The sequence below is a fragment of the Mustela erminea genome, chromosome 5, assembly GCF_009829155.1.
Source record: "Mustela erminea isolate mMusErm1 chromosome 5, mMusErm1.Pri, whole genome shotgun sequence".
Classification (NCBI taxonomy): Eukaryota; Metazoa; Chordata; class Mammalia; order Carnivora; family Mustelidae; genus Mustela; species Mustela erminea.
Window position 1 is genome coordinate 134,840,284 of NC_045618.1, and position 27,123 is coordinate 134,867,406.

At 39.3% G+C, this 27,123-nt stretch overlaps 1 protein-coding gene across 8 annotated transcripts in view; it reads right to left on the reverse strand.

The window, feature by feature from the left end:
* RGS6 (regulator of G protein signaling 6) overlaps nucleotides 1-27,123 on the reverse strand; it is a 550,737-nt gene that overhangs the window by 514,001 nt on the left and 9,613 nt on the right. For all 8 annotated transcript variants that reach the window (XM_032345054.1, XM_032345052.1, XM_032345055.1 and 5 more), the window contains exon 2: nucleotides 10,404-10,507. In XM_032345054.1, coding sequence (XP_032200945.1) covers nucleotides 10,404-10,490 — 87 coding nt within the window. In that variant the 5' untranslated portion in view covers nucleotides 10,491-10,507. The remainder of the gene's footprint in view (nucleotides 1-10,403; nucleotides 10,508-27,123) is intronic.

The window sequence follows — 27,123 nt, forward strand, 5'->3', positions numbered from 1 at the left end:
TCATAGATTAATTGGCCACATCATTGTGGATTTATTTCTGGTTTCTGTATTCTGTTCTATTGATCTATGTGTTTGTTTTTGTGCCAGTACCATACTGTTTTGATTACTACAGCTTTATAATACCCTGAAGTTTGGGACTTTGATAACTCCAGCTTTATTCTTCTTTTTCAAGATTGCTTTGGCTATTCAGGGTAGCCCTGAATATTATATATTATGTATGTGTTAATATATACTTATATAAAATAAAAGCCTGGAAGGAAATAGACCAAAATGTTAGCTGTAGCCATATTTGCATGGTAGGAATATGTGAGGTTTTTTTTCTATAGTTCATATGTTCTTTTGAAAATGAATTATTACTTTTAAAATGGAAAACAATGAATTTTTAAAAGGAAAGAAAGAAAATCAGTCAGCAGAAAGCTCATTACCAATATTTTACCAGGTGAGCTTCAGAACTAAAAATGTTTAGTATTTTCTTATTTCAGGTTCTCCATATGAAGAATAAGGCTATTATTACGCCAGGCACAGCTCCTAGATTTAGTGTAATAAAATACATTGCCTCCTACGTACATCTATGTTTTCTTATCACCAACCTTTGCTTTCAACAACTCCCATCACCTAGAATCATTTCTTGGCTTTTCCTCCAGAACAAAATCCTCCCCTTTCTTAAAGATGCAATTCAAGTCATTTCTCTTGAAATTCCTTCCTCCTCTGTAAGCTCACCAAACTTCCTATAATCAATTGCAAACAACTTTGAGATCTCCTTTGTTTTTTTCTACATAATTTAATTTCTTTAAAAAAATTACAAACTTTAGGATAATGTAAACCCAGATTCAAATCTCAATACCAGTCATTTACTCCTTCTGATCCTGTTTCCTTGCATGTAATATAGGAGGACCACTGCTTGCCTAACAAGCCATTTTGGTGGTTACATGATTCAGTGTGTGTGCAGTACTCAGCACAGTAGCCAGTATACAGTGGATAGTCAATAAATCCCTACTATCTTCCTTAATCTTACATCAGCAGACCTACACTAAAGAAAATACGGAAGGTAATTCTCCAGACCAAAAAAAAATAATAATAATAATCCCAGAGCTAAGCGCAGAGATGTGGAAAATAATAAAGCAAAGAAAACAATAATTTTTTAGTAAATTTACACAACCATTATATTTAGCAAAGAAAAAAAAAATTTTTACAAAAGTGGCCAAGTCCAGTAGGGTTTTTAAAGTAAGGAATATTCAATCAGACCATATTCCAGGATGTCAAGAAGCATCTTCTTTTCAAGGCAATTAACAGGGACCCAGTAACCTAACTGGGGGGTTCATTCCAAATATAAGTCCTATTTCCTATGATTATTTAATTCATTTTCAACAAATATTTGATTGATTGATATCTTTTGATGTTATTTACCACAGAGGTATGAATATTCTTTTGGTGTGAATGTGTGTCTTTATCTATATGTCTACCTCATATTTTTTTTTCCATTCCCTTACTGTAATACATTTTTAGAAGTAAGAATGCAGATCAAAAGACTTGTCCATTTTCAGTTTTGATTTCTATTGGCAATAATGTTTTTTAAAAATAATGATCCTATCCCACAATGGCTGAAACACTTATTTTCCCTTCACAGATATCTGTAGACTTGTAGTTTTTCTTGCTCAAAATCCTGAGAATGAGGACTTCACTCTATGGCCATTCAAGTTCTCCATAGTGTAGGAATACCACAAAGGAGTGTCAATGGTGAGAGTAATAAATTGCCAAAATGTAAAATCTTAGACTCTTTGAAATGAAATGAGGGGGGAATGATGGGGAAAAAATGAAATGAAGCCTTGAGCACACCAAAGGCTTTCCAAATTAGAAAGCTATACTCATGGAAACATATCATATTAACCCACACTGAGCTATTCTCGACACTAAAAATACCCTCCCTTTCATCTGCAGACACTGATAGCACTGGTCGGGGACTTGCCCACACTCCCATCTCTTGCCAACCAAGATAATGTGATGGGGAGCTTTTCCTCTGACAATTCTAATCCTAGGGGAAAAGAAAAACAGAACAGTTTTTCCTAAGGCAATAAAAAACCTTCAAAATACTTAATGAAATGAAACTTAAAATTCAGATTGAATGGTTAAATTAGTTACCCAGAATACTCTCTGAAGTTAGTCCTTGGGAAAAGAGAAAAGAAGCCCTAAATGTTCAAGACTAAAAAAGCATTTTGTTTGAAACACACTGACTTGTCTGACTTTCCAAAGTTTTACTTGGGTTAACTTTTTAAAGAAAATTTAAAAGAAAACAGAGAAGGCTATTAAAAGAATATATAGGTAAGGAAATGTGGATGTCTTTATTTTAGATTATGAAAGCCCTGGCATGTTGGAGCTGAAAATACTTTCAAAGTCCCCCAGCCTATAGAACCCCTCACTTTGCAAATGGCAGAACTAGACTTGAAACCGAAACGACTTGTGTGCAGCCCGAAGTCAGCTAGTGGTGCAACCAGAATCGATCCAGAGACACCCTGGCCCAGTTACACACTCCTTCCATGACACTTGACTTCTCTGCACACAATGAGGAGAAGGGCAGGCAACTCAGCTCTACAGTTACTTGGTTCAAAATTTTGTTGCTTCCAGGAGATCTTCTGATATTTCCCAGGTGTAACCTGGTGAAAAGATACCTCCTTATTCCCCTCAGATTCGCCCTACATCTCACTGGTCACCCAACCCAGTTGGTTGTACCTCCAAAACATCTCTCAAGCCCATCCCTTCATCTACATTACCACTGCCATTGACAGGGATGTCATTTTGTCCTCACCCAAATTCCAGTAAAATCACCAAACTATTCTTCCCACTAATCTTACCATCTCTCTCATATGCTCTCTGTACAAGTGTGTTCTCCATACTGATCGCATGACTTCCTGGCTTCAAGTTCTCTCATGCTCACTTTCTTTATGAAGAAAAACAAGGTTTCAGTGGCTTTCCTTTGCTTTAGGGTTAATACCTGCATGAGTCAGAGACTCATCAGGAAACAGAGGGCACACATAAGACAATCCAAGAAAGGTTTATTTCCAAAAGGACCAAGTATAAGGAAGTGGCAGAGAATGGGAGAACCACAAGGGAACACTCAGAAGCCTCTGACTTGTGTGTAAACCCGTCACTTTGCAGTTGACCTCGTCACCTGCTCCTAACAGAAAGGATATAGAAAGTTATGCCCAAGATTGGGTTTTAAAAGATTGAAACTCCCACTACCACCCCCTCCCTTCTGCCTCTTCTTCCTTGCTCACTCTGATGAAAAAAGCTGCCTTGTTGTAAGCTACCCTGTGGAGAAACACATGTGCTAAGAAGCCAAGAGTGGCTCTAATCAACAGTTAGTGAGGAACTGAGGCCATCACTCCCACAGCATTTGGGGAAGTGAATCCAGCCAACAACCACATGAGTAAGGTTGGAGTGGGCCTTTCCTCAGGTGAGCCTTCAGAGAAAAGTGCAATTCTAGCCAACATCTTGATTGTGGGCCTTGTGAGAGGCACTGCCCCAGAGGACCCACCTAAGATTAATGACCCATGGAAACTATGACATAATAAAGGTTTTGCTTAAGCCAATTAACCCCATTACATATTTGGGGTATTGATTATACAGCAATAGAGGACTATACAAATGGCAGTCACCCAGATGCCCAAAAAAGATGAGGAGAAGAAAAGGGTACTTGAACCCAGAGGAGAACAGTCTGACCTGGGAGAAACCATGACTTTCAGTCAAGGGGCACAGGCAGTGCAAGACTCTACAGAGAGGGAGCCATGGGAAGGAACACCCTGGCTTTGCTCTTTTCCCTCTCTCCCATCTCTCCCCAGGCTTCTACTGACCAAACTTCATTCAAAGCCAGAGATTCCAAGAGCCCTGCAGATGAGTCTACCTCCTGGGGGAGGGAACAAAATGGAAGGTGGGGGTGGCGAGAAGGGGCAGAATGTGGATGTGCAGGTGCAAAAGGAAGATACCTGCATAATGTCCTAAATCTTTGGAAATATATGTAAGGTCTTTTGTGATCCAGCCCTAATCTCCCCAGGCAACTTTATTTCTAACCTCCATCACATATACATAGCTCCAAGAAAACAGCCACTTGAAGTTCCCAGAACTCAGTTTATAACATCGCAGCTTTGTGCCTTTCCATGTGGTAGTCTTTCTGCCTCCTACGCTGCTTTTTCCCCTTCTCTGCCAGGTTAATTCCTATTCATCTTTCACAGATTAAGGCAGGTGCCAAATCCTCTGGATGTCTGCTATGACATCATCATCCTCTCTCTCGATATGGACTTTGTGGCCCTTCTGCCTCCTTCCACATTCCTCAGCTGACCTCTACCAAGGGCCTCTTGTAATTGCCTAGTTACCCATCACTGACCCGTTAGCCTACGGGTTTTGTCAGGGCACAGACTTCATCTTGCATTCCTAGCATCTGGCATGCAAATGACACTCAATGCATATTTGCTGATTAAATTATTGCTAATCCCCCACTATGCCTTGGTCATCAGGATCTAGAGGTTCCCTGTCTCTCAGTTGTGCTGGCCACTACCACTGCCTTCTGTGAATCCCAAAACAATGTCCTAGTCTCGGCTTGCTCATCAGGCCTGCTTCTTCCAGGGTAGATTTTTTTCCCCCCTTCTTGCTGCATACCACTGCCTGTGTAACTAAAATAGTACTACATTTACTTTTTGGAAATATGCCTAAAGCAACTTTTGCCCAGGACTGCAAGGGCCCTAGAACATTAGGGAAAGTGACCTTGAAGTATCAGGGCAACACAAAGGCAAGACCCAAATTCCAGCAGGGAAGGAATAAATAACTAGAAACTAACAAGGGAAGAAAGCCAGCAATGACACACAAGAACACTGGACTTGTCTTCTTTCTCTAAGACTTCCAGTTCATCCTTAACACTCTGTGTTACTGACAGCATCCAGTGCTACTATTTAAACACTGTTCCTGCTATCTGTCTAATGCACAATCAGTACCACCAAGTAGACATGTACGAACGTCTTAAATGTTACTCATGAGCCAAAGAAACAGGTCACCACCAAGAAAATACTTTAACTGTTGAATGTTAAATCATTATAAGCACAGTTTTTCTTTTGATGCCTAACTACATTAGGTCTTATCTCAATCCAGCGTAAGTTATGCAAGACTGTTTAAAATATTTTCAGAAAAATTCAAAGACCCTTAAAGCACATCGGCAGGCTCACAACATTGTTTTGACATCCGGGAAGTTTATTAACTTCTAATGACGGAAAACTTACAGAATGACACTTGTAAATCGTTGCAGAAATGCGTGTTTACAATATTCAGTCCAGTTGCCTCATTTCACAGAAAAAGAAATGAAGCCAAAGTAATATTTTATTTATTACGTTGATGGGTTGCTGGGTACACAGGGTTCACTTTATCATGCTTGTTTCTACTTTATGTGGACACTGAATATATTCTTTTTGTGTCAGAAGTATTTTGTGTAGGGAAGGAAGGAGGAAAAGAAAGGAGAGAGGGGTAAGTCAAAACAAGAAACAGAGCTAGGAAAATGAAGTTGCCCATCCAGAGTACCAAAGCAGTGAGTGTGGGGGCTGGGGCCAGACATCCAGAGCTCTCTGCTCCCTGTCTGGCATATTCCATCACACTGTACTGCCTCCTGACCCAAGTCTGGGTCAAGTTAAGCTACAATTTTCTCCGTCCAACTACCATCTAATTGCCCAGAGTTCTACGAAATCAAATTACCAGTCCAGTTGGCAATTTCTCAAGAGACATTATTAACACCACTCAGAGAACTAAACAAAATCGGAACGTAACCTACTTGTACTCAAAAGAATTCTGAGTTTATTAAAGAAAGTAAACATTTTAGAAAAATTTTACCCAAGATACAAGAGTACCAGCAAGCAGAAGGATGCTTTAGCATTACAAATGTTCAAAGTTCACCCAAGTCAAGTCTCTGAGAATAGGGGTGAGAAAAGCAAGTTCTGCTGCATGGTATTTTCATTTATTTAATTCATCCCATGTCTGTTGAGCCCCAACTATGTGGCAGTGGTAATCTGCTGTTGATAACGTGGTGGTGGAAAGGACAGTAATGGGGTAGTCAGGCTACCTGGACACAATCATGGCTTCACTGGGAAACTGCTGAGTAACCTTATGCAAGTTACACACTCTCTCCATCCTTCAGTTTGCTCATCTGAATGAGGGTGTTACAAGTAAATCCTTCACTTGTAAGTCTATGTGACAGGAGACTTGTTCTTCTATATTTGAGAGATCTATAAATAATTATAAGCTCAAACCCCACTTCAAAACACCAACTTTCCCATTACTTTGCCATGCATACACTACCTGAATATTGTAAAATATATCAATAAGTGTGTTTCAAACTCAGATTCTCCTGAGAAGTGTTTAAAACTCAGATTCCCAGGGTGTGTCTGAATGGCTGAGTTGGTTAAGTGTCTGCCTTTGGCTCAGGTCCTGCTCTCAGGGTCCTGGGATTGGCCAGTGTCAAGTTCAGTGGGCTGTCTTCTTCTCCCTCTCCCTCTGCCCTGCCCCCTTACCTGCTCATTCATTCTCTCTTTCTCTCTCTTTGTCTCTCTCAAATAAATAAAATATTTTTAAAAATTAAAAAATTAAAAATAAAATAAGACTCAGATTCCCAGGACCTAGTTCAGTCCTATGAAACAAATATATCTTGGTTATATTTGGGGATCCTTTGGGGATCAATATTTTTATAAAACACCCCTAAATGATCTGATATTCAGCCAAGTTCAAATATCATCCCTACATTGGACAATTCAATGACCCAGGATCCTTTGGATGTGAGAATATAAAAAAGGTTATCAGGGTCTGGGTGACTTAATGAATAATTAAATTTTTCTCTTAAATAGATTTTTAATGTGACCAATACATTTTTCATACATACCTCCAACCCCAGATGTGAATGTGAAGGATGAAAAACTAAATTAGAAAGTCTGTTCAACTCAATAAATAAATCATGCCTTGGGAAAGTACAACTTCTCACAGCTAATGACACAGAAAACATGAAAAGAAAATGAAGAAGATCCTGAGAGTGTAGGCTTAAGAAACCCACCCATCATTACTCATATGTCAGAAGGTTACCATCCTAAATGGCATTTAAAAGTCACAACAACATCATGGACACAATCATCCCACTTATTACTCGGAAGTTTACCCGAAAGCTCCTTTTCTCTAGATTTAGCTTTTTAAATGTCAGCGTTCGAATCAACACAACACAGTCCAAGCAAAAACTTCACACTAAAAACATCTGACATGAGTAAGAAACAACAAACAAGAGAATGAAAACAACAAGAGCAACACTATTTGCATAATTTTTAATGCAAGTTTCTGTTGTAGACCTCTAAAAAAGTTTGGTTTTAAGAGCTTACAACCTTGAAAAAACCATTACAGAAGAGGACTTCCACAACATTTGTTTTGGATTCACCCTGATTTCAAGGTTTAATCTTTACTGACATCTTGAAGATAGTGTCCTGCAATATTGGTTGTATTGGTTGTAGCCAATGGCTGGTCTACAGCACTGCTTTGAGTAGAGAACTAGGTAAATAACCCACAGTTGAAAAAGAACCGTAATTAAGTGGAATTAACTAGGTTTAAATTACTCCAGGTCCTAGACCCATACTAAACGATGCCTCTTTCTCATAGATCAAACAGATGCAATATCCCTTTTACAGCAATTAACTAACATAGCAAATAACATGAACACAAGCATACCACACACATGTTTATCGTAAGTAAGCTAGATCTATTTCCAATATAGAAAGCAAATGGCCAGTAGTCATATCTCTGAAGAACTACAGCGATCGACAACTTCGTATCTAAATTAAACCAAAAAAGAGTCCCCCTCCTACCATCCAAAAATTAAAAATCAAGTTCCCACAAACGAGAAGGAAGTTTTCCTTTCATTATAATATCAAAAATTTATAATACCCAAAAGGTGTTTGGTGGCCCACCATGACCTTTACCTTTCCTACCAACCTTTAACAACCCATTGGTTTACGATCTCCTGAATAATATAAAAATTATTGAATTTAAATTTAAAAAATTATACTGCTCTCTTGTGTCTTCAAAAAGCAATTCATGGGGCGCCTGGCTCAGTGGGTTAAAGGCTCTGCCTTCGGCTCAGGTCATGATCCCAGGTTCCTGGGATCGGGCCCCGCATCGGCTTCTCTGCTCAGCAGGGATCCTGCTTCCCTTCCTCTCTCTCTGCCTGCCTCTCTGCCTACTAGTGATCTCTGTCTGTCAAATAAATAAATAATATCTTAAAAATAAAAAACAATTCACTGTATAAACATACTTTAACCAACTTATTAATAGTATCAACATGTATACATTTTATAATTTAGTTCCTCTCCAAATGACACTGTCTTTATAAGACCTAAAGATAAAAGAAAAGCATTCATTATGGACTACCTCCATGCAAAGTAAGATGTGAAATACCTCATTTACTTATTTACTCTTCATAATGACCTTACGAGGTAGTATCCTTCCTCCCACCTTTTATTTTTCTTTTTAAAAATGAAGAAACTGAAGCTCACAGAAGTTAAATAACATAAGGTCACACCACTAGGAAGTAGTAGGGTTGCAATAATTTTAACCTAGGTCTGATTCCAAAGCTCATATTTCTATGAACTTGGCATAGGGTTTCCCAGCATGGGTGGGTTAAGAAGGTAATGATGAATAAACATCTTTCTATTCTGTATGCTTCACTAATTGGTTAGCCCTGTTAATCTCTTTTTTCTTTACTACAACTTAATAGGCATCTATCTAAACCTTCTCTTACAAAGCAAAGGATTAAGGAATTTGAGACTCAAAGCAAGATTAGTTTGAGTTCTATCTTTATAAGGAAAGAGAAAAACTCACCATATTGATTATCCAGAAATATCTAGTTCAATCTTGCCCATGTGATTAACAGAGATCAAACATACAGTCTTAGAGAATACACAGAACCCAGCAGACAACTCAAATATTTAGTGAAATGAATGAACATTAACTTTTCTTATTAATATGTAACACGGTTAGGTTAAATTTTCACACATATGCAAGCCTTAAAAAGATGTGTTAATAGGAAGCAGTCATTCCCTCAGATTCAACATGTGCACAAATAAAACTTCCTGTGTCATAGTTCCTTCCTTTAAGACATTCTTCCAAATATCCCTATTTGAATTAATAGCGTCAATGTCTTTCTATAACCCAAGGTCAAAAGGCACAGTCTTCTTTTCTGTTCCCCTCTTAATTCTATATTCATTTAGTTTCCAAGTCATTTTTAAATTCAGACTCTTTAATCCTTTTGCTCATTCTCAATCAATTCTGAGGGGTATTTTCCCTGCTAGATTAATGTCCTCTTTACCATTCTCACAGGGACAGAAATACCAATACCCTACCTCCAGAGCCTCAAATCTGCCATTATAATAATGCATCTGGCACACTGGGGCAAGACTCATAATCCCAAAGAGATATTAATTTTACAACTCCTAGCACAAAAGTTTTTCATGATTAAATTGTCTATGATTCACCGTTCTCGAATCTGGCTCCATCCACACTCTTCCCAAAACCTTACCTCCATTACTCCATGGAAGTCACCTCTGCCCCCAAACTCACTGGTTCTGGTTCCTGCTCACTTTCCTCAGCAACTTCCCTTTAATGAATGCATCTCACTACCTGGAATGTTGTTCTTCCTTTCTGCTTTCCACATAAAGCGGTCTTACCCATCCTTTACAGTGGAGTTCAGAGGCCACTCCTCTGCCAGTACACACCTGGCCTCTGAGCCTGGAAGTGATCACCTTTCCTCTGCTTTCATATAACACTCTATTTGCACTTCTCTTTTGGAAATTAACAGTTAGATTATTACATTTATTTGCATACATCTTCTGTCTTCTACCAATGGCAAACATCTAATACATGCATACCTCTGTATCTCCCACACAGCATCTAGACCAGATCTTATACGTACTATGGGCTCAAAAACAATCAACTGATAAATGTTACACAAAGGCTTTTACCTCAAAGGTGAATATATTTCCTCTGCATTGCTTAGGCAGTCTTTGCATTTAAAGAAAACCAAATCGGAGGCACCTGGCTGGCTCAGTCTATAGAGAATGCCATTCTTGATCTCCAGGTTGTAAGTTCAAGTCCCACATTGGGTGTAGAGTTTACTTAAAAATAAAATCTTTAAAGAATACCAAATCATATGTTTCAAGTATGACAAACCTAAGTTCCTTAAATTTTAGAATTGGAAAATCAGAGGATGTGAGAAGAAAACTATATTCATTTATCAGTCAAGGCAGTTTAGGCAGAAAACATTTGTCAAGCTGTCAACCATCACTCAACCCTACACGCACACACACACAGAGACATCCCAAGCATTTCACGAGAGACCTTACTTTGCGGTAGACTATCATATTTGGAGAACTCTCCTCTGGGTCAGCAATTCCCACTGCTTTTTGATCCCCAGATCCCTGAGCCATCATGGATGTCTTCACTCACGCTGCAAAAGTAAACAAATAGACCATTAGGACATGACAAAATCATATAAAGAAAGCTCTACAATGCAAAGAAGTAAGTATCTTTTGGCATGTGATACAAAAATTAATTATGATGAATTTATTTTTCCTCATTAATTTAAGCAGTATTTGAAAAAAATGTTCAAGGGATATTTCGGGTCTTGTTATCCAATATCCAATATATTATTCTTTTTGTTTTGTTTTGTTTTTAAAGATTTTATTTATTTATTTGACAGAGAGAAATCACAAGTAGACGGAGAGGCAGGCAGAGAGAGAGAGAGGGAAGCAGGCTCCCTGCTGAGCAGAGAGCCCCATGCGGGACTCGATCCCAGGACCCTGAGATCATGACCTGAGCCAAAGGCAGCGGCTTAACCCACTGAGCCACCCAGGCACCCCCCAATATATTATTCTACTCCCAAAGCAACATGTTCTCTATTTTCAGCCCAGAATCATGCACCCTCGGGGAAGGCTTATGCCAGTCCCACATAATCTCCTGAAGATAGATGAAGCCAACCATTTTGATGTTGATTTTGTCTTACCAAACCTCACTTTCTGATTAATTCTATACAATAAAATCTGAATATTTTATCAGTTAAATGTAAATCAATCACAAGGAAATACCGCTTTATATCCCCTAGGATGGTAAAAAGAGTAAAAAAGACAAACCTCAGATAACAAGTGTTGACAATGATTTGGAGAAATCTGAACACTGTACCTTGCTGGTAAGAATGTAAAATGGTCCAGTCTCTATGAAAAATAGTTTAGTGGTGCCTCAAAAGTTGACACATAGCGGCGCCTGGGTGGCTCAGTGGGTTAAGCCGCTGCCTTCGGCTCAGGTCATGATCTCAGGGTCCTGGGATCGAGTCCCGCATCGGGCTCTCTGCTCAAGGGGAGCCTGCTTCCCTTCCTCTCTGCCTGCCTCTCTGCCTACTTGTGATCTCTCTCTCTCTCTGTCAAATAAATAAATAAATAAATCTTTAAAAAAAAAAAAAGTTGACACATAGAATTACCATATAACCTGAAAATGTAACTGTACCCCCAAAGAACTGAAAACAAGTATTCAAACAAATACTCAAGCACAAACATTCACAGTAGCACTATTCGCAATCAACAAGACATGGAAACTCAATGTCCATCAACTGACCAATGGATAAACCAAATATGGCCTGTCCCTACAATGGAATAAAATTCAGCCATGAAAAATCATAAGGTATTGATACACCCTACAACATAGATTTATCTTGAAAACATTATGCTTTATTAAAGAAGCCAGACACAAAGATCACTGCAATGGACTGAATGTTTCTATCCCCACCAAAATTCCCATGTTGAAATTCTAACCCCCTAGTGTGATGGTGTCAGGAGGTACAGACTTTGGGAAGTGATTAGTGCCCTTATAAAAGAGACCTTGGGGAGCTCCCATGTGAGAACACAGTGAGAATACAGACATCCAAGAACCGGACACCACATCTGCTCGAGCCTTGATCTTGGACTTCCCAGTCTCCAGAAATATGAGAAATTTCTGTTGTTTATAACCCAGCCAATCTATGATATTCTGTTATAGAAGCCCGAACAGACTCGGATAGTCACATATTGTATGATTCCATTTACACGAAATATCTAGAAGAGGTAAAGCTAGAGAGATGGGAAGCAAATCAGTAACTAACAGCAGCTGGGCCGAGGGCAGAATGGGGTTATTGCTTAATGGATATGGGGTCTCCTCTGGGACAACGAAATCATGTTTGAACTAGATAGGGGCGATGGATGCAGAACATTCTGGATGTGTTGAATGTCACTGAAATGTATACTTTCAAGTAATTAATTTCACATTATGTGAATTTTACCTCGATTAAGTAAAATGAATATTTTTAATTTGACCTTTTTAAAAAGCCTGAAAAGATATCAGTGAAATAATGACAGCATATGGAATTTTTGAGAAAAGAAGTTCAGCTCTTGGTCTCACACTATATTTGCTGTGCTACTTCACACAACTTAAACAACCTATTGGGTTCTCTTTGTTAACTTCCTTTTAAAACAAAACGTACCTGCTGGGTACCCAGAACCATGCTAAGGCACCTCCCTCTACATTGTTCTCATCAGTTAAATGTGAATTCCATGAAGTACTTACAAGTAAGAGTCCAATAAACTGAGTGTAAATGTATCATATAAAGCCATAAAAGTCCTATACAAATGTTATCACTAAGCTAAGAGCCTGCCTGGGTTATTTGCACAAAATTCATAGGCTTTTCATTAAAAAAAAAAAAAAAAACTTTTATAAATACCACACTTGACAGAAAAGGCCATTTCAATTCAAAAGAAAAACTCAGGAAATATTTTATTGTAATAAGTTGGTACCAAAGGTCATTCCATAAAAACAAATTTGGGTGGAAGATGGACAAGAGACAGGAATTTGTCATTTGTGCTAAGAATTTAAATGCCCTTAGGAAGTATCCCATTTGAATGTTGCTTGCTTTCTTCATCATTTGTGAATTAAGAAGCATTATAAAAGTTAGATTACATAAAGAGATAACGTCATTCTCTTATCTCCACGCACTGTAATGTCAGTGTTACCATGAATATAGTACTACATGGAAATGCTGATTATTAATTCTAATCAGCGGCTTTTAAATAAAAGAACAACATGCTAGTATATTTTTAAACAGCTACTTATTTGCCTATTCCTTTGCCTGAATACAGAATATGACAGAGCATGAAAAACAAAAAATTGAGTCCATTTATGTCTGCTCATTTATCTATGTAATAGAGCCATTTTGGGTTTCTGGCTTTGTTTGTAAATGAACACTCAGACTTTAATGAGCATATTATCTCCCACCTGGAAAACTGTGCTGTAACAGCAAGGTTGGGAATGACCTAGAAACAATCCTGTCAGCCCTGCCTTTGCCTTTCCCTGGCTGCCCCCCGCCCCCTACAGAAACATTTCTGGTGTTACAACAGGGCTGAGGTTCCAGGATGGGGACTTGAGACCACCAACTGATGGCAGACCGTCTCCATGGCAGGAATTTCAGTGAGTCTCGTATGTAGTAGAAAAGTTTCTATTTTTGGTTGCTCTAGCAGCGCATTTTGAAACTCAATGTCATTTAACTTTTCTGTGTCTAGAAAGAATCATTTCTAAAATAGTGATCTAACCGCTTTCCAGTGTCAACAGATGTTAGAGAAATGGGATGTAAAACCCGTACAGGTAAGGAGGTTATAATTATATTCATTGACTATGAAGATAGGGTTCATGACAGTAAAAGGCTAGATTCTCATTCTTTACAGTACAGGATGAAATCTTTATCTTTTAAGTTAAGTATGACAGAAATGAAACAGGAATATTTTAAATTTTACGATAGCGAAAACCCAAAAACTTTTTCACGATATCTCTACGTACTTCATGTGTTTGCACACAGTAAGTAATTCAGGGCCTTTTATTTTAATATTTGAAAAACATCAATGTTTTTCTGAAAACACACAACTACACTTCAACAGAAAGGACATGTTAATGATATTCTTTTCCTATCGTTAGATTACAGCTAACAAAGGGGAGAACTGAAAACGTATTAAGAACCTGAGTTTTAAAGTCCCCAAGAAGAGACAGGTATCTCAGTGTTTACAAGCTGCTGTGTGTCATCATCATACATCCAGATTTTGGCTCCCCCACTTATAAGCAGTGTGATCTGGGGCAGTTTACTTCACCTCTCTGTGCCTTTGCTTCCCTATCTGTCACCAGCGTCCCAGTACAGTGGAAAGCCTTGTGAACTGGGTGGCCTCGTTCCCCGACCTGATCTGTAATTAAGTAGCTGTCACAACCAGGTCAAGCCACAGCCTCTCTGGACCCCAGCTGGACAACAGCTGTAAAAGCCTGCATCTTCACTATTCCTTCCAGTTCTGCCCTAGAGCCTCAGAACTTCTCATTTCTAACTCCCCTACGAATACTCCTCAGAATGTTCCATACCACCTCACTTCAATCATCACAGCCTATATCCTAGCCCATGTCCTCCGGCCATGGCAGGGCTCATGCTGGACTTGTCCGAGAATCACAGAACTGCTGGAGCGAAGCATCCCCTCGCAGACTCTGCATCCCTCCCCTTAAAGCAATTTCTGTAATGCCACGCCCCACCCCCAGCTGCAGTGGGACTCCGCATTTCTTGGAGCAAACACACTGAGCATCCGTGCACAAGGCTGCATGCTAGGCCTGGAGATCCAAAGATAAATCAGACACAGATGCTCTCATTAAAGTGTTCAGAGTCCAGGAGGAGGGGGACAGACACGTCCACAGAAGCAGGACATTGTGCCGTGTGGGTGTTTAGTTATGCTGGCACAGGGCAGAACCTGGCAACTGAGATCAGAAGGATCAATAGGAGTCTGGGGGAGGCAGAAGAGGCCATGCCAGCCAAGGGGAAAATACAAGCATGGCCCTCTGGAGCCCCCAGAAGCAGGAGGCACCCAAAAGAAAAAAAAAAAAAAAAGACAATCTGATCTCAAAATTGAGCAGAACAGTCAAATGTGGGGTGAGAAATAACAGAGCTTTGCACCTCTCTTTGTTTACTCATTTATCATGGATCTCTACTCAAGACAGTTCTGCTTGGGTGGTCTTTGTTGGTGGGGTTCGCCCCTCTCTCCCCAGCACCTTGGACAGGACATGGCATATTGCAAATATTTTTGAGTGAATGATGAAACTGATGAGATTCTACCAAGATGCAGTGTACTCCTTCTGGAACATTCATCTGGACAACAAGCCTTTAAAACTGCCCCCACAAAGAAGGCTTTTTATTTTCAAAGAGCTATGTGCAGAATCACACTTGCCCACAGGGTTTATTGGTCTGGGTCAGCCCTGAACTCAGGAATCCACGAGGTATTATTTACTTATTTATTGGAGAGAGAGAGAGCACAGGCACAAGCGGGGGTGGGGAGGGGCAGGGGGAGAGAGAATTTTAAGCAGGCTGCACACACAGCATAGAGCTTGACATGGAGCTGGATCTCACGACCCTGAGATCATGACCCGAGCGAAATCGAGAGCTGGACCCTTAGCTGACTGAGCCACCCAGGCGCTCCATCCATGAACAATTTAGGTAAGAAGGAACATGTGGGAGGATGGAAAGTACAGTGAGGAGAGACCCTGTGAATAACAGAACAATGGAGTGTCTATGACTCAAACTCTGATTAGTAAATCTTCTGCAAATCAGAACTGCAATTTACTCCAAACTTCTGTTGTGTTTGTAGCTTGCAGTTACAACAAATGCCAGCTGTTTTCCTTTGTAATGCCAGCCTCTCCAGAGCAAGCGAAGCCTAGGGTCCAGCAGATAACAACGCTGAGCCTAGCAGGGAGCAGGACCTCCAGAATGTAGAAAAGGAAGGGGCTCTGAAGTCAGATCAGAAATAGCGTCTCGGCTCTGGCTACACCAAGACTGCTGGGTAGTCTTTGGCAATAGACTACCTCCCCACACCCCCAACTTCCAGCTCTTCACCTGAAAGATGCGAGCCCCCTACTTTGCAGAGTTGCTTTTGAAGAGGAAATAAAATAAGGCATGCAAATTCCCCAGTGCAGAATGAATGTAGCCACTGACCAGCAGTCTGGTTTCATGAAATCTTAGGCCACCAGTGTCAAAACTGTTGGAGAAACACTTCACCCACCTCGGGGATTCAGAGTTGAAGCCATCAGCTGTTTAACAAGCTTCTCTGGTGATCCTGACTCACAACTGAGAGACGGACCACTCAGTGACCCTCCAATGCCACTGAGATCATTGTCACATGCAGCTAAAAGCCTTACACGTCATGCCTGCCCCTCTTTGTGTCTAGCTCTCAAAATCCCATTCAGGGAAATATCTTGCAGGAGAGGTAATCAAAGCCTGACTGTAATGTAGTCTGAATATTTGTGCTGCCAAATAAGAATTTCTGTTGATGTTATTTCCTCTCCTCCATATTGTATCAACTTCACATTGTTTGCCTCAGCCCATTAAGACCCAATGGATTTTTTTTTTCTGACATCAGCAATGTTAAGCACTTCAGGAAAAAAGATTTACAAAATGTGTGCTAGCTCAGTAGTACAAGCTTGTTTATATAGCTCTAATCTGACTGAGTGGGCAGGAACCTCCAGGGGAAGAAGACAGAACAACAGCTCTGAAGAACAAATAACTCTTTCTGGTTAGAGGTCTGCCAGCGTGACATTTCCTACATAGATGAACTCAAAGTTCAGATGCTCAGTGGAAGAGGAAGAATCAGCTTCAGGTCCTACACCAAAAATCCTAAAGCAAGGTGCTGGAGCTCAGGTCCTAGGGGCCAATTTTGGTGGCCATGCCAACCACCCAGGATTCTACTGGGATATAATCACTTGGTCATTTCAGGACATCAGTTAGCATTTGGTGGGACCCAAAAGCTGGTCCAGGACTTGAACCAGACTAGTAGCTACAGAATCACCTGGGCTTGACTCTAAAGATACATGCCCCTGGGTCCCCTGATCCAGAAATTCCAATCTGGTAGGCCTAGGGTTGCCTCTGGGGATTTATAAGTTGAACAGTCCCCAGGTGATGTGGAAGCCCAGTCGGGTCTGGGAACCACTGATCTAGATTCCACAAGCCTGCCTTCCCTTCACCTAACCCCTCCACCCCAGCCATGCCACCTACTGTCTGGGAAACCATGCGGGGTGAAGCTCCTTCAGCTTCCCTTGTATTTGGGCAAAGACTCTCTGTGCTGAAAAAAGCAAGGGTCCTGGAGTCAAAGAACAAGCTCTCAATCCTGGCCACACCATGTGATCATGAACAACTTAGCGCTATACTTACATAGTCTCTCTGAACCTTGGTTTCCTCATCTATAAAATGGAACAAATACCAATCACCGGTATCAGGCATTCAGAGCCTTGTCTGCTTCTCAGAATTGCCCAGGGAAGGTGTCACAGCGACTTCAACAGGAGGCTGTTACTATTTCTAGTCTACCGATGAAAAAACTGAGGCCCAAGAACATAGGCAACTTGCCAAATTAAAGTAGCTTGTCAACCAAGAAAATAAAATCCAAACCCAGGACTAACTCCAATACCTGTATACTTTCCAACTTCTCAGTCTTGGTCTCCAGTGACATCCCCTATATAAAGTATTCAAAACAAAACAAAACAAAATTTTGGAAATATATTATATATATATATATATGTAATATACAAAATTTATATATATATACATATAAAACATAAAATTCAAGTATATACTTAAATATAAAGTAGTTAGCACCTCTATACTACATATAAAGTACTTAGCAGTAGGTACTTTTGGTACATTGTACGACTGGCACATAGTAGGTCCTCAACAGATGTGTGATTCCTGCCTTCCATTTCCTAGCGGATCGGTGAAGTTGACTTCCCCATGCCAACTCCACCTTAAGACATACATAAATACAAGACTCTTCAAGTTGCCACAGCTGCCTTACAGCCTAACCAAACTAATTTTTATTAAATGTTGCTTACAAAGATAAACACTTTTGCATTCTTCATATTAAACAAAAGTCCTAAAGAAATTAAACTGGGAGAAATGGGATGTTTTTCACGTAACGGGATGGGTTGGCCATATGATGTGGCTCACTGTTCTATTACTGCTGAAAGTTCAGGTCCTCCCAGGCACCCTTTCTCACCAGTGCTCTTAGCCCCACACTGCTCTGGACACCCCCAGACCCTGCCACCTCCCCATCTATTCTCCCTGCCTTTTGAACTCTTCTTCTATTAACAGTTTGTTTCCTATGGCCTTACAGTTTTTCTCCGAATTTTAACCTTCAGTAACCTTCATGGAAACCTGGCTTCCCCCCAAAATACTCCCCTCTCTGGGAGCCCAGCTGTTCTCACCCCACATATCTCAAACCAGAAAGTAAGATGAGCATCCTCCTGGTTCCCCATTGCTGCTTCAAACAATTTCTCTCCCGTCTTCCTACACAAATTCCTGCTCCTGTGATGCTCAGATTATCTAGCTATGCCACTTTCCATCCATCCTCACTACTGTTTCCTGCCTCTCTTCCATGAAGCCTTTCCATTTCCTGAGGACTCCCACTTTCAGTTCTTTGAGGTTTCCTTCATCCTTCACTCCTTCATCAACCTCAATGACTTGAACATCAAAGACCTCTCTTGAAGGCTGGTTCTTTCATCCTTTTATTTTCCCACCCCAACCCTTTTCCTCCACCCCTCTGCCTCGCCACTGACTCACATGGCCACATACTGAACCCCATCATCAAAGGTGGCCATGCCACCTCAGATACCAGTTCACTTACCAGTTATTTCCAGTTCACTTACTATACATTCACTGCACACATTTTTCAAATTTATTTAGACATTTCAGTCCATGAAACTCACGAATTTTTACCCTCCATTACTACTCCTCCTCACTCTGCCTTTACGTCCTTCCCTCGGTAAGCCCATCATCTTAACCACTCAATCATACCCTTGCAAATATCCTAAACTGCCTCGATATGTCCTTTCCACAGCAGATTTCCAGGCAAAACTCTGACACCAATGGAACCAGAACATCCACCACACAATATCTACATAATATCTCAATATCCAAGCTCACACCCAAGCAGGTGTACTCTTTGTGGTGGGAATGAGGAAGAAATCACATAACCAGACTGACCTGGCTCATTTTAAAAGCATAAGCCCAATACTGCCTGTCAAATCTAAGATGTTTTCCCACCAAAGTTGCTGTCTCCTTATCTGATTGGCTATCTCATATCTTCTTTTTGTTCCATCTTCACACACAGTCTCAGTGTGTGAGAGGCTCACTCCAAAATTCACTGAAGAAACAGAAGTCAGCAAAAGGCAAATCTCTCATCTTGAGGCACCCTCACCTAAACCACCATGTTCTTTAACTTTCCTCCTCTTACAGTAGAGGAAGTATTGTCATATTTCCTAAAGGGAAGTCACTCCACTCTTGCTCTTCATCGTAACATGATAGAATTTCCTGGGGCTTCATTATGATGATAGTGGATTATAGCTCAAACATCTGTAAGACACAAACTCTCTGAGGACTTCTCAGAGAAACCTAAAGTCAATAGAGGAGACACAAACAAGAACACAAGTGGAATTTGAAGTTTCTAGCACCTATAGCTAAAGCAAACATTAAACACAGCTCAACTCTTGGCCAAGATAAATAAAACCTCACACTAAATGTCCAGTTACCTTAGATCTCATTACTGGATACACCATGTTTGGCTTTTGACAAAAAATTACAAGGCATATATAAGACAAGAAAAAACACAGTCTGAAAGGACAAGCAATCATCAGAACCAGACTCAGGACAGAGATGCTGAAATTAGACAAGAAATTTTAAATAACTATGATTAAATATGTAATAGGCTCTAATAGAAAAAGTAGACAGTAAAGAAAGTGGAGGAATAGAAACTCTTAAAAACCCTCAAAAAAATAAATGTTAAAACTCAAAAACATGTTAACAAATGAAGAATGCCTTCCAAGAGCTCACTGATAGACGCAAAATGGTCAAGGAGTGAATCAGTGAGCCTGAAGGTCAACAGAACCTTCTCAAACTGAAAAAAAAAGAGAGAAAAAGAAATTTCTAAGAACAGAGACAGAACATCCAAGAATTATGGCACAATCCAAAGGTATAACATAGGTGTAATTGGAATACCAGGATTAGAAAGAGAAAGGAGTAGAAATATCTGAGGGAATAATAACTGAAAATATTCCAAAGTTAATGATATACATCAAACCACAAATCAAGAAAGATCAGATAACACCAATCACTATAAATTTTTTTTCATTTATTTATTTTCAGCATAACAGTATCATTATTTTTTCACCACACCCAGTGCTCCATGCAATCCGTGCCCTCTATAATACCCACCACCTGGTACCCCGACCTCCCACCCCCCCGCCACTTCAAGCCCCTCAGATTGTTTTTCAGAGTCCATAGGCTCTCATGTTTCACCTCCCCTTCCAATTTACCCCAACCCCCTTCTCTCTAACTCCCCTCTTTCAAGATATGTCTCCAAAGGCAAAGGAAACAAAAGCGAAGATGAACTTTTGGGACTTCATCAAAATCAAAAGCTTCTGCACAGCAAAGGAAACAGTCAAGAAAACAAAGAGGCAACCCACGGAATGGGAGAAGATATCTGCAAATGACAGTACAGACAAAAGGTTGATATCCAGGATCTATAATGAACTCCTCAAACTCAACACAAACAAAACAGACAATCATATCAAAAAATGGGCAGAAGATATGGACAGACACTTCTCCAATAAAGACATACAAATGGCTATCAGACACATGAAAAAATGTTCATCATCACTAGCCATCAGGGAGATTCAAATTAAAACTACATTGAGATATCACCTTACACCAGTTAGAATGGCCAAAATTAGCAAGACAGGAAACAGCATGTGTTGGAGAGGATGTGGAGAAAGGGGAACCCTCTCCCACTGTTGGTGGGAATGCAAGTTGGTGCAGCCTCTTTGGAGAACAGTGTGGAGATTCCTCAAGAAATTAAAAATAGAACTTCCCTATGACCCTGCCATTGCACTCCTGGGTATTTACCCCAAAGATACAGATGTAGTGAAAAGAAGGGCCATCTGTACCCCAATGTTTATAGCAGCAATGGCCACGGTCGCCAAACTGTGGAAAGAACCAAGATGCCCTTCAATGGATGAATGGATAAAGAAGATGTGGTCCATATACACTATGGAGTAGTATGCCTCCATCAGAAAGGATGAATACCCAACTTTTGTAGCAACATGGACGGGACTGGAGGAGATTATGCTGAGTGAAATAAGTCAAGCAGAGAGAATCAATTATCATTATAAATTTTTTAAAAATACAACCTGCAAAACAAGATATGATATTATATATATATATACACACATACATACACATACACACACACACACACAAAATGTAATATTACTAAACCATAAAAAATAAAAATTTGCCATTTTGCAACAACATGGATGGATCTAAAAAGTCTAATGCCAAGTGAAATAAGAGAAAGACAAATATCATATGATTTCACTCATATGTGGAATTTATCAAACAAACTTAAAATAAGACAAAAAAAAACCCTCTTAAATATTGGAAACAAACTGGTGGTTGCTGGGGGGGGGGGGTTGGGGGGAGGATGGGTAAAATAGATGAAGGGAATGAAAAGTACACTTATGGTGAGCACAGTGTAATGTATAGAATTGTTGAATCACTATACTGTATACCTGAAACTAATATAACACTGTGTATTAAAAAATTAAAAAGTAGCAGAACTTAGGCCCAGCTAAAAAAATAAAAATTTAAAAATTTTTTAAAAAGCCTAGGTATATCATATTTAAATTGCAGAAAATCAAAGACAGAGAGAAGATCTTGAAAGACACCACAAGGCAAAACCCTTACCTTAAAAGAAAGAAGCATAAGAATCACAGGTGGTTTCTGATCAGAAACTATGCAAGAGCAAGACAGTGGAGTGAAATAGTTAAATAGTGAAAGAAAAAAACACCAAATTAAAATTCTGCATCTAGTGAGATTCTTCTTCAAAATGAAGGAAAATGGTCTGCGTTGGTGGTATAGTGGTAAGCATAGCTGCCTTCCAAAATGAAGGAAAAGATAAATCTTCTCAGACAAATAAATAATGACTAAGTTTATCTCTAGTAGATCTACCCTTCAGGAAATGCTAGAAGTTCTTCAGGTGGAGGGAATTACATAGGTCAGAAACTTGGGTGTACACAAATAAAGAGCAAGCATCAGAGAAGAAATAAAGGGAAAATAAAATCCTTCAATTTTTAATTGACTTAAGAGAAAGGAATAGACTCTCTTGAACAATATTCATGGGACAGAAAAAAAATTTTTTTTTAAAGATCAGCATATCAAGGGTGACTGAGTAGTGCAGTCAGTGTCTGGCTCTTGATTTCGGCTCCAGGTCATGATCTCAGGGTGGTAAGATCAAGCCCCTCATTGGGTTCCTTGCTCAGCAGTAAGTCTGCTTAAGTTTCTCTCTCCCTCTGCCCCTCCTCCCACCTCTTACTCAAAATAAATTAAAAATCTTTAAAAAAGAGAGATTAGCATATCCAGGCATAACACAGATCTCTGGAATAGCCCTTTGTAACCAACTAGTTCAAAGGTTGGCAAACTGAGTCTGAGAGAACAAATCTAGCTTGCTGCCTATTTTTGTACGGTCTGTGGGCTAAGGCTAATTTTTACATTTTTAGAAGGTTGCAAAAACTTACAAGAAGAATACTTTGTGACACATGAAAATTGTACAAAAATCAAATTTCTGTGTCCATAAATAAAGTTTTATAAATAAACACTTGTGTTTACTTATCGTCTGTGCTGCTTTTGCACTACAACAGCAGAGTCGAGGCGCTGCAAGAGAGACCATATGGCCCACAAAGCTCAAAGTATTTACTATCTGATCCTTTTCATAAAAAATCTTCTATTCCCTGAACAAGCCCAACCATCTAATTTTTCAGAGGATGAACCCAAAGTCTGAGAGATCAAATTATATTCTAATGTCATCTGGCTGGTTAGTAATAGAGCCAGCATGAAAATGTAGGTCTTCAGGTTCCAAATGTCTTTCCTCCCACGTGAAAGGACTTATATTTTATTAGTATGAGATCTAAAATCATAGTGTCTAATACTACTGACTGTAGGGACTGCAGAAGCAACTCTTGTTATTCTCTGATTTCACATGATAACGATTGTATCCCTGCCAGGGAAGAAGTAGGAGTGACAGAGAAGCTTTGCCAATTTTTATACACAAGAAGGGGATGACTAAGAAATAAAGAGGAGGGCGTGTTCCCAGGGGACCTAAGAAGAAAGGCACTCCTATTGGCTTTTTTTTTTTTTAAAGAATGTCAGTTATATTCCTTGAGATTGTGTTTGTTTTTCTTCTTCTTCTTCTTCCTCTTCCTCTTCCTCTTCTTCTTTTTTAGAACTGGTAAAGTCATTACCTTTTACCCTCAAACTAGGCATTTAAATATCTTTTTTTTTTTTAAGATTTATTTATTTGACAGAGACAGAGATCACAAGTAGCCAGAGAGGCAGGCAGAGAGGTGGGGGAAGTAGGCTCCCCACTGAGCAGAGAGCCTGATTCGGGGCTCAATCCCAGGACCCTGAGATCATAACCCCAGCTGAAGGCAGAGGTTTAACACACTGAGCCACCCAGGTGCCCTAAATATCTCTTTTAATCCACATAGAAAGTACTTCTTTTCTATGACTCCCTACTATGCCTGCGTTTGGAGCAGCAGTAATAAGCTTTTCATCTTCTGGAGATAGCAAGATTTAACAAATAAACAACAAAATCTATTCAGGAAGCTCATCAGGCAGAAGATAAATAGGTCAAAAAAAAATAACAATTGAATAGGTTTCTGAAGGTTTCTTATACTTTTACTTGTATTTGATGAAAGACAAAAAAAAAAAAAAAGGTTCGATTAGTGTGTACTAGTTCCTACAAGGAGAGTCTACCTTATTATAGAATGACCCTCAAGAACTAGGAAAGCCAGATAAAATTTGAAAAGGGAAAGCTCCCGAGGCAATGAGGACATGTGAGACCAAGATCAAAAAAAAAAAAAAGAGGGGAAGTGGGGGAGTATCGAGATGGGCCAGACATTCCATGCAACTATTCTATAAGCATCTAGTCAAATTCAGCATCTATTCAGGAAAATACTCTTAGCCAATTTTGAACATCAAGGAACTGGCTTAACCTAATAAAGGGTATTTATGAAACATAGCAACCATAATATTTAATAACCACACTTTGAAAACTTTCCCACTGAGATTAGGAATGAGACAAGGCTGCCTGCTATGACCACTTCTATTCTCTGTTACAGTAGAAGTCTAAGCCAGCACGACAGGCAAGAGAAAGAAATGAAAGGAAGCAAAGGAAGATTGCAAATGAAGAAGTTAGTTTGATTGTGCACATGGAAATTCCATAGTAATCCACACAGAACTCTTTGAATTAATAAGGGAATAAGGAAAGTCACTGGATTCAATGTCAATAAATAAAAATCAACTGTATTTTTGTATACCCATAGAGTAATAATCAGAAAACATGTTGAAAAATGCTATCATTTATAATATCATCAACTGATGTCAAATACTAGGAATATATCTGAAGAAAGATGTGCCATACCTTTACCACATGGAAAGAAACAAAACAATAACAGAGATGAAAGATTTAAATAAATGAAGGGATAAATAAGGGATAAATAAATGAAATGGATTGAAAGAGTCAACATTTTTTTTTCTTTTTTTTTTTTATTTTATTTATTTTTATTTCCAGCATAACAGTATTCATTATTTTTGCACCACACCCCGTGCTCCATGCAATCCGTGCCCTCTATAATACCCACCACCTGGTACCCCAACCTCCCACCCCCCGTCCCTTCAAAACCCTCAGATTGTTTTTCAGAGTCCATAGTCTCTCATGGTTCACGTCAACATTTTAAGGACATTAGTTTACTCCTAAATTAGGCTAGAGATTTAATGTTGTCCCAATCAAAATATCATCAAAGGAGGATTTTAAAATTTATACTGTAATGCAAAGGTGTAAGAATAACCAAGCTGTTCTTAAATAAGAGCAAAACTGGACATATGCTATCAGATATAGACCTCTTATTAAGCTATATTAAGACAGTGTGGTATCAGAATAAGAATGCCAAATAGAACAGAAGGGGCTAGAAAGTAGATAGAGACCTACGTATAAATGATCACCTGATTTATACTGAAAGTGACATGTCAGAGCTGTGGAAGAGACTTTTCAATAAGTAGCATAGGAAGTTAACTAGATATACATATGGAAAACAAAATAAATATGGGTCTCTTTTTCATGTCATAGGCAAAAAATCAACCTCAGGTAGATCTTTTACCTACAGATAAAAGTCAAAACAATAGGGTTTCTACAAATCAAAATGGGAAAATAACTTCATGGTCTGAGGGTAGGCAAACATTTCTTCAGCAGTCACAAAAACAATAACCATAAAGGAAGAGATTAACAACTTGGATTACACTTAAAGCAAGATCTCTTATTCATCAAATAGAGTCACATGGCAAGCCACAGAATAGTAAATGGTATTTTGAATACATGTAAGTGTGGAAAATATTTGGATTCAGATTTGTTTTAAGAAAAAGACAAACCAGTTTTAAAATAGGCAATAAACTAGAACAGAAACTACGAAGATTAAAAAAAAGAATGACCCCAAAAATATTAGAAAGACACAACACCATTAGTCAACAGAGAAAACTGAAACCACAATAAGACCCCAAAATGCACCCACCATAATGTCTAAAATTAAAAAGTCTGACAATCCCAAGTGTTGACAAGTATGCAGAGAAACTGAAACACTCATAAACCGATGGCAAGAATAGAAGCTGGTACAACCACCTAGGAAAACTCCTTGTAAGAACTTACTAAGTTGGATGTATGTACCCCACGTCCCAGCAATGCAGTCTTAGGCATATACCAAAAAGAAATGCTTTCATATGTACACCAAACACACACACAAAACAGTTAAGAATAGCATTATTCATCATTCATTATTCAGTAGCCCCAAACTGGAAATGTCCCAAATGCCCAACAATAAACAGCAGATAAACAATCTATAAAACATCACAAAGTGGGTTTTGCTATATAGCAACAAAAACTAGTTCCGCTGGTAACATGGAGGACCCTCTCAAACAATATTGTGCACAAGAAGCCACAAAAAGGGAGGGGGATATACATATATTATAATTCCATATACATCTGGATACTCCCAATAAGTTGGAACATCATGGTATTAGAAATGAGGTTAATAGTTACCACTAAGGAAGGAGAGGGTGTAGTTACTAGGATGGAGCATCCTGGGGCATCTTCCAAGGGAATGGTAATATTCTCTCTCTTGATCCAGGAGTGATAATATGGATATATTTACTGTTTGAAAATTTATTGAACAATGATTTATGTACTTTTCTGTGAATGTCTTATTCTCTAAAATTGTATGTTTAAAAAAGAATAGTGCAAATATTCTGGGAGAAGAAGAATATAGCATCTCTTGTTCTCAAGGTGACACCTGAATTGTCTCGGAGTTAGCAGTGCAAAAAGTGAGAGAACTGTAGGGTTGTAGGGATGATGGGAGCCAGAGGTCGTGTCTGTCACCACTATATCCACTCTCTCTGGCATTTGTGAGTGGCAGCTGTAGATCAGAAGCAATAATCCTTGAATAAGAAAGATGGTATAGAAGTGAAGCGAGATTAGAAATGCACAATTGAGGGAATGTTTCACATTATCCAAAAGCTTTATTTTGGATAATGACATTTTCTGACTCTTATATAAAGGGTCTCAGGACTCTCAAACAGTGCCTGAAACACTCTGTATTCATTCCACTGTTCAGCACATAAAACCGCAAGTCCTTCAGCCAGGTGAGAAGACTGGGGCAGTTATTGTTTCTCACTGCCCAGTGTATTTTTTGTTCTCATATTTGCTTGTTCAGATAGGGAAGGGTGGGCCCAGGGAACTATCCTGGCCAGAGCATGCTGTATCACTGGACATACTGATTGGATCAAATTAGATCAATCAGGGTCCTTCCCTGAGACTGAGATAAGGACACTGGAAGAAAGAAGACCCCTTCTGTGTGAGGGACAGTGTGAAAGAATATAAG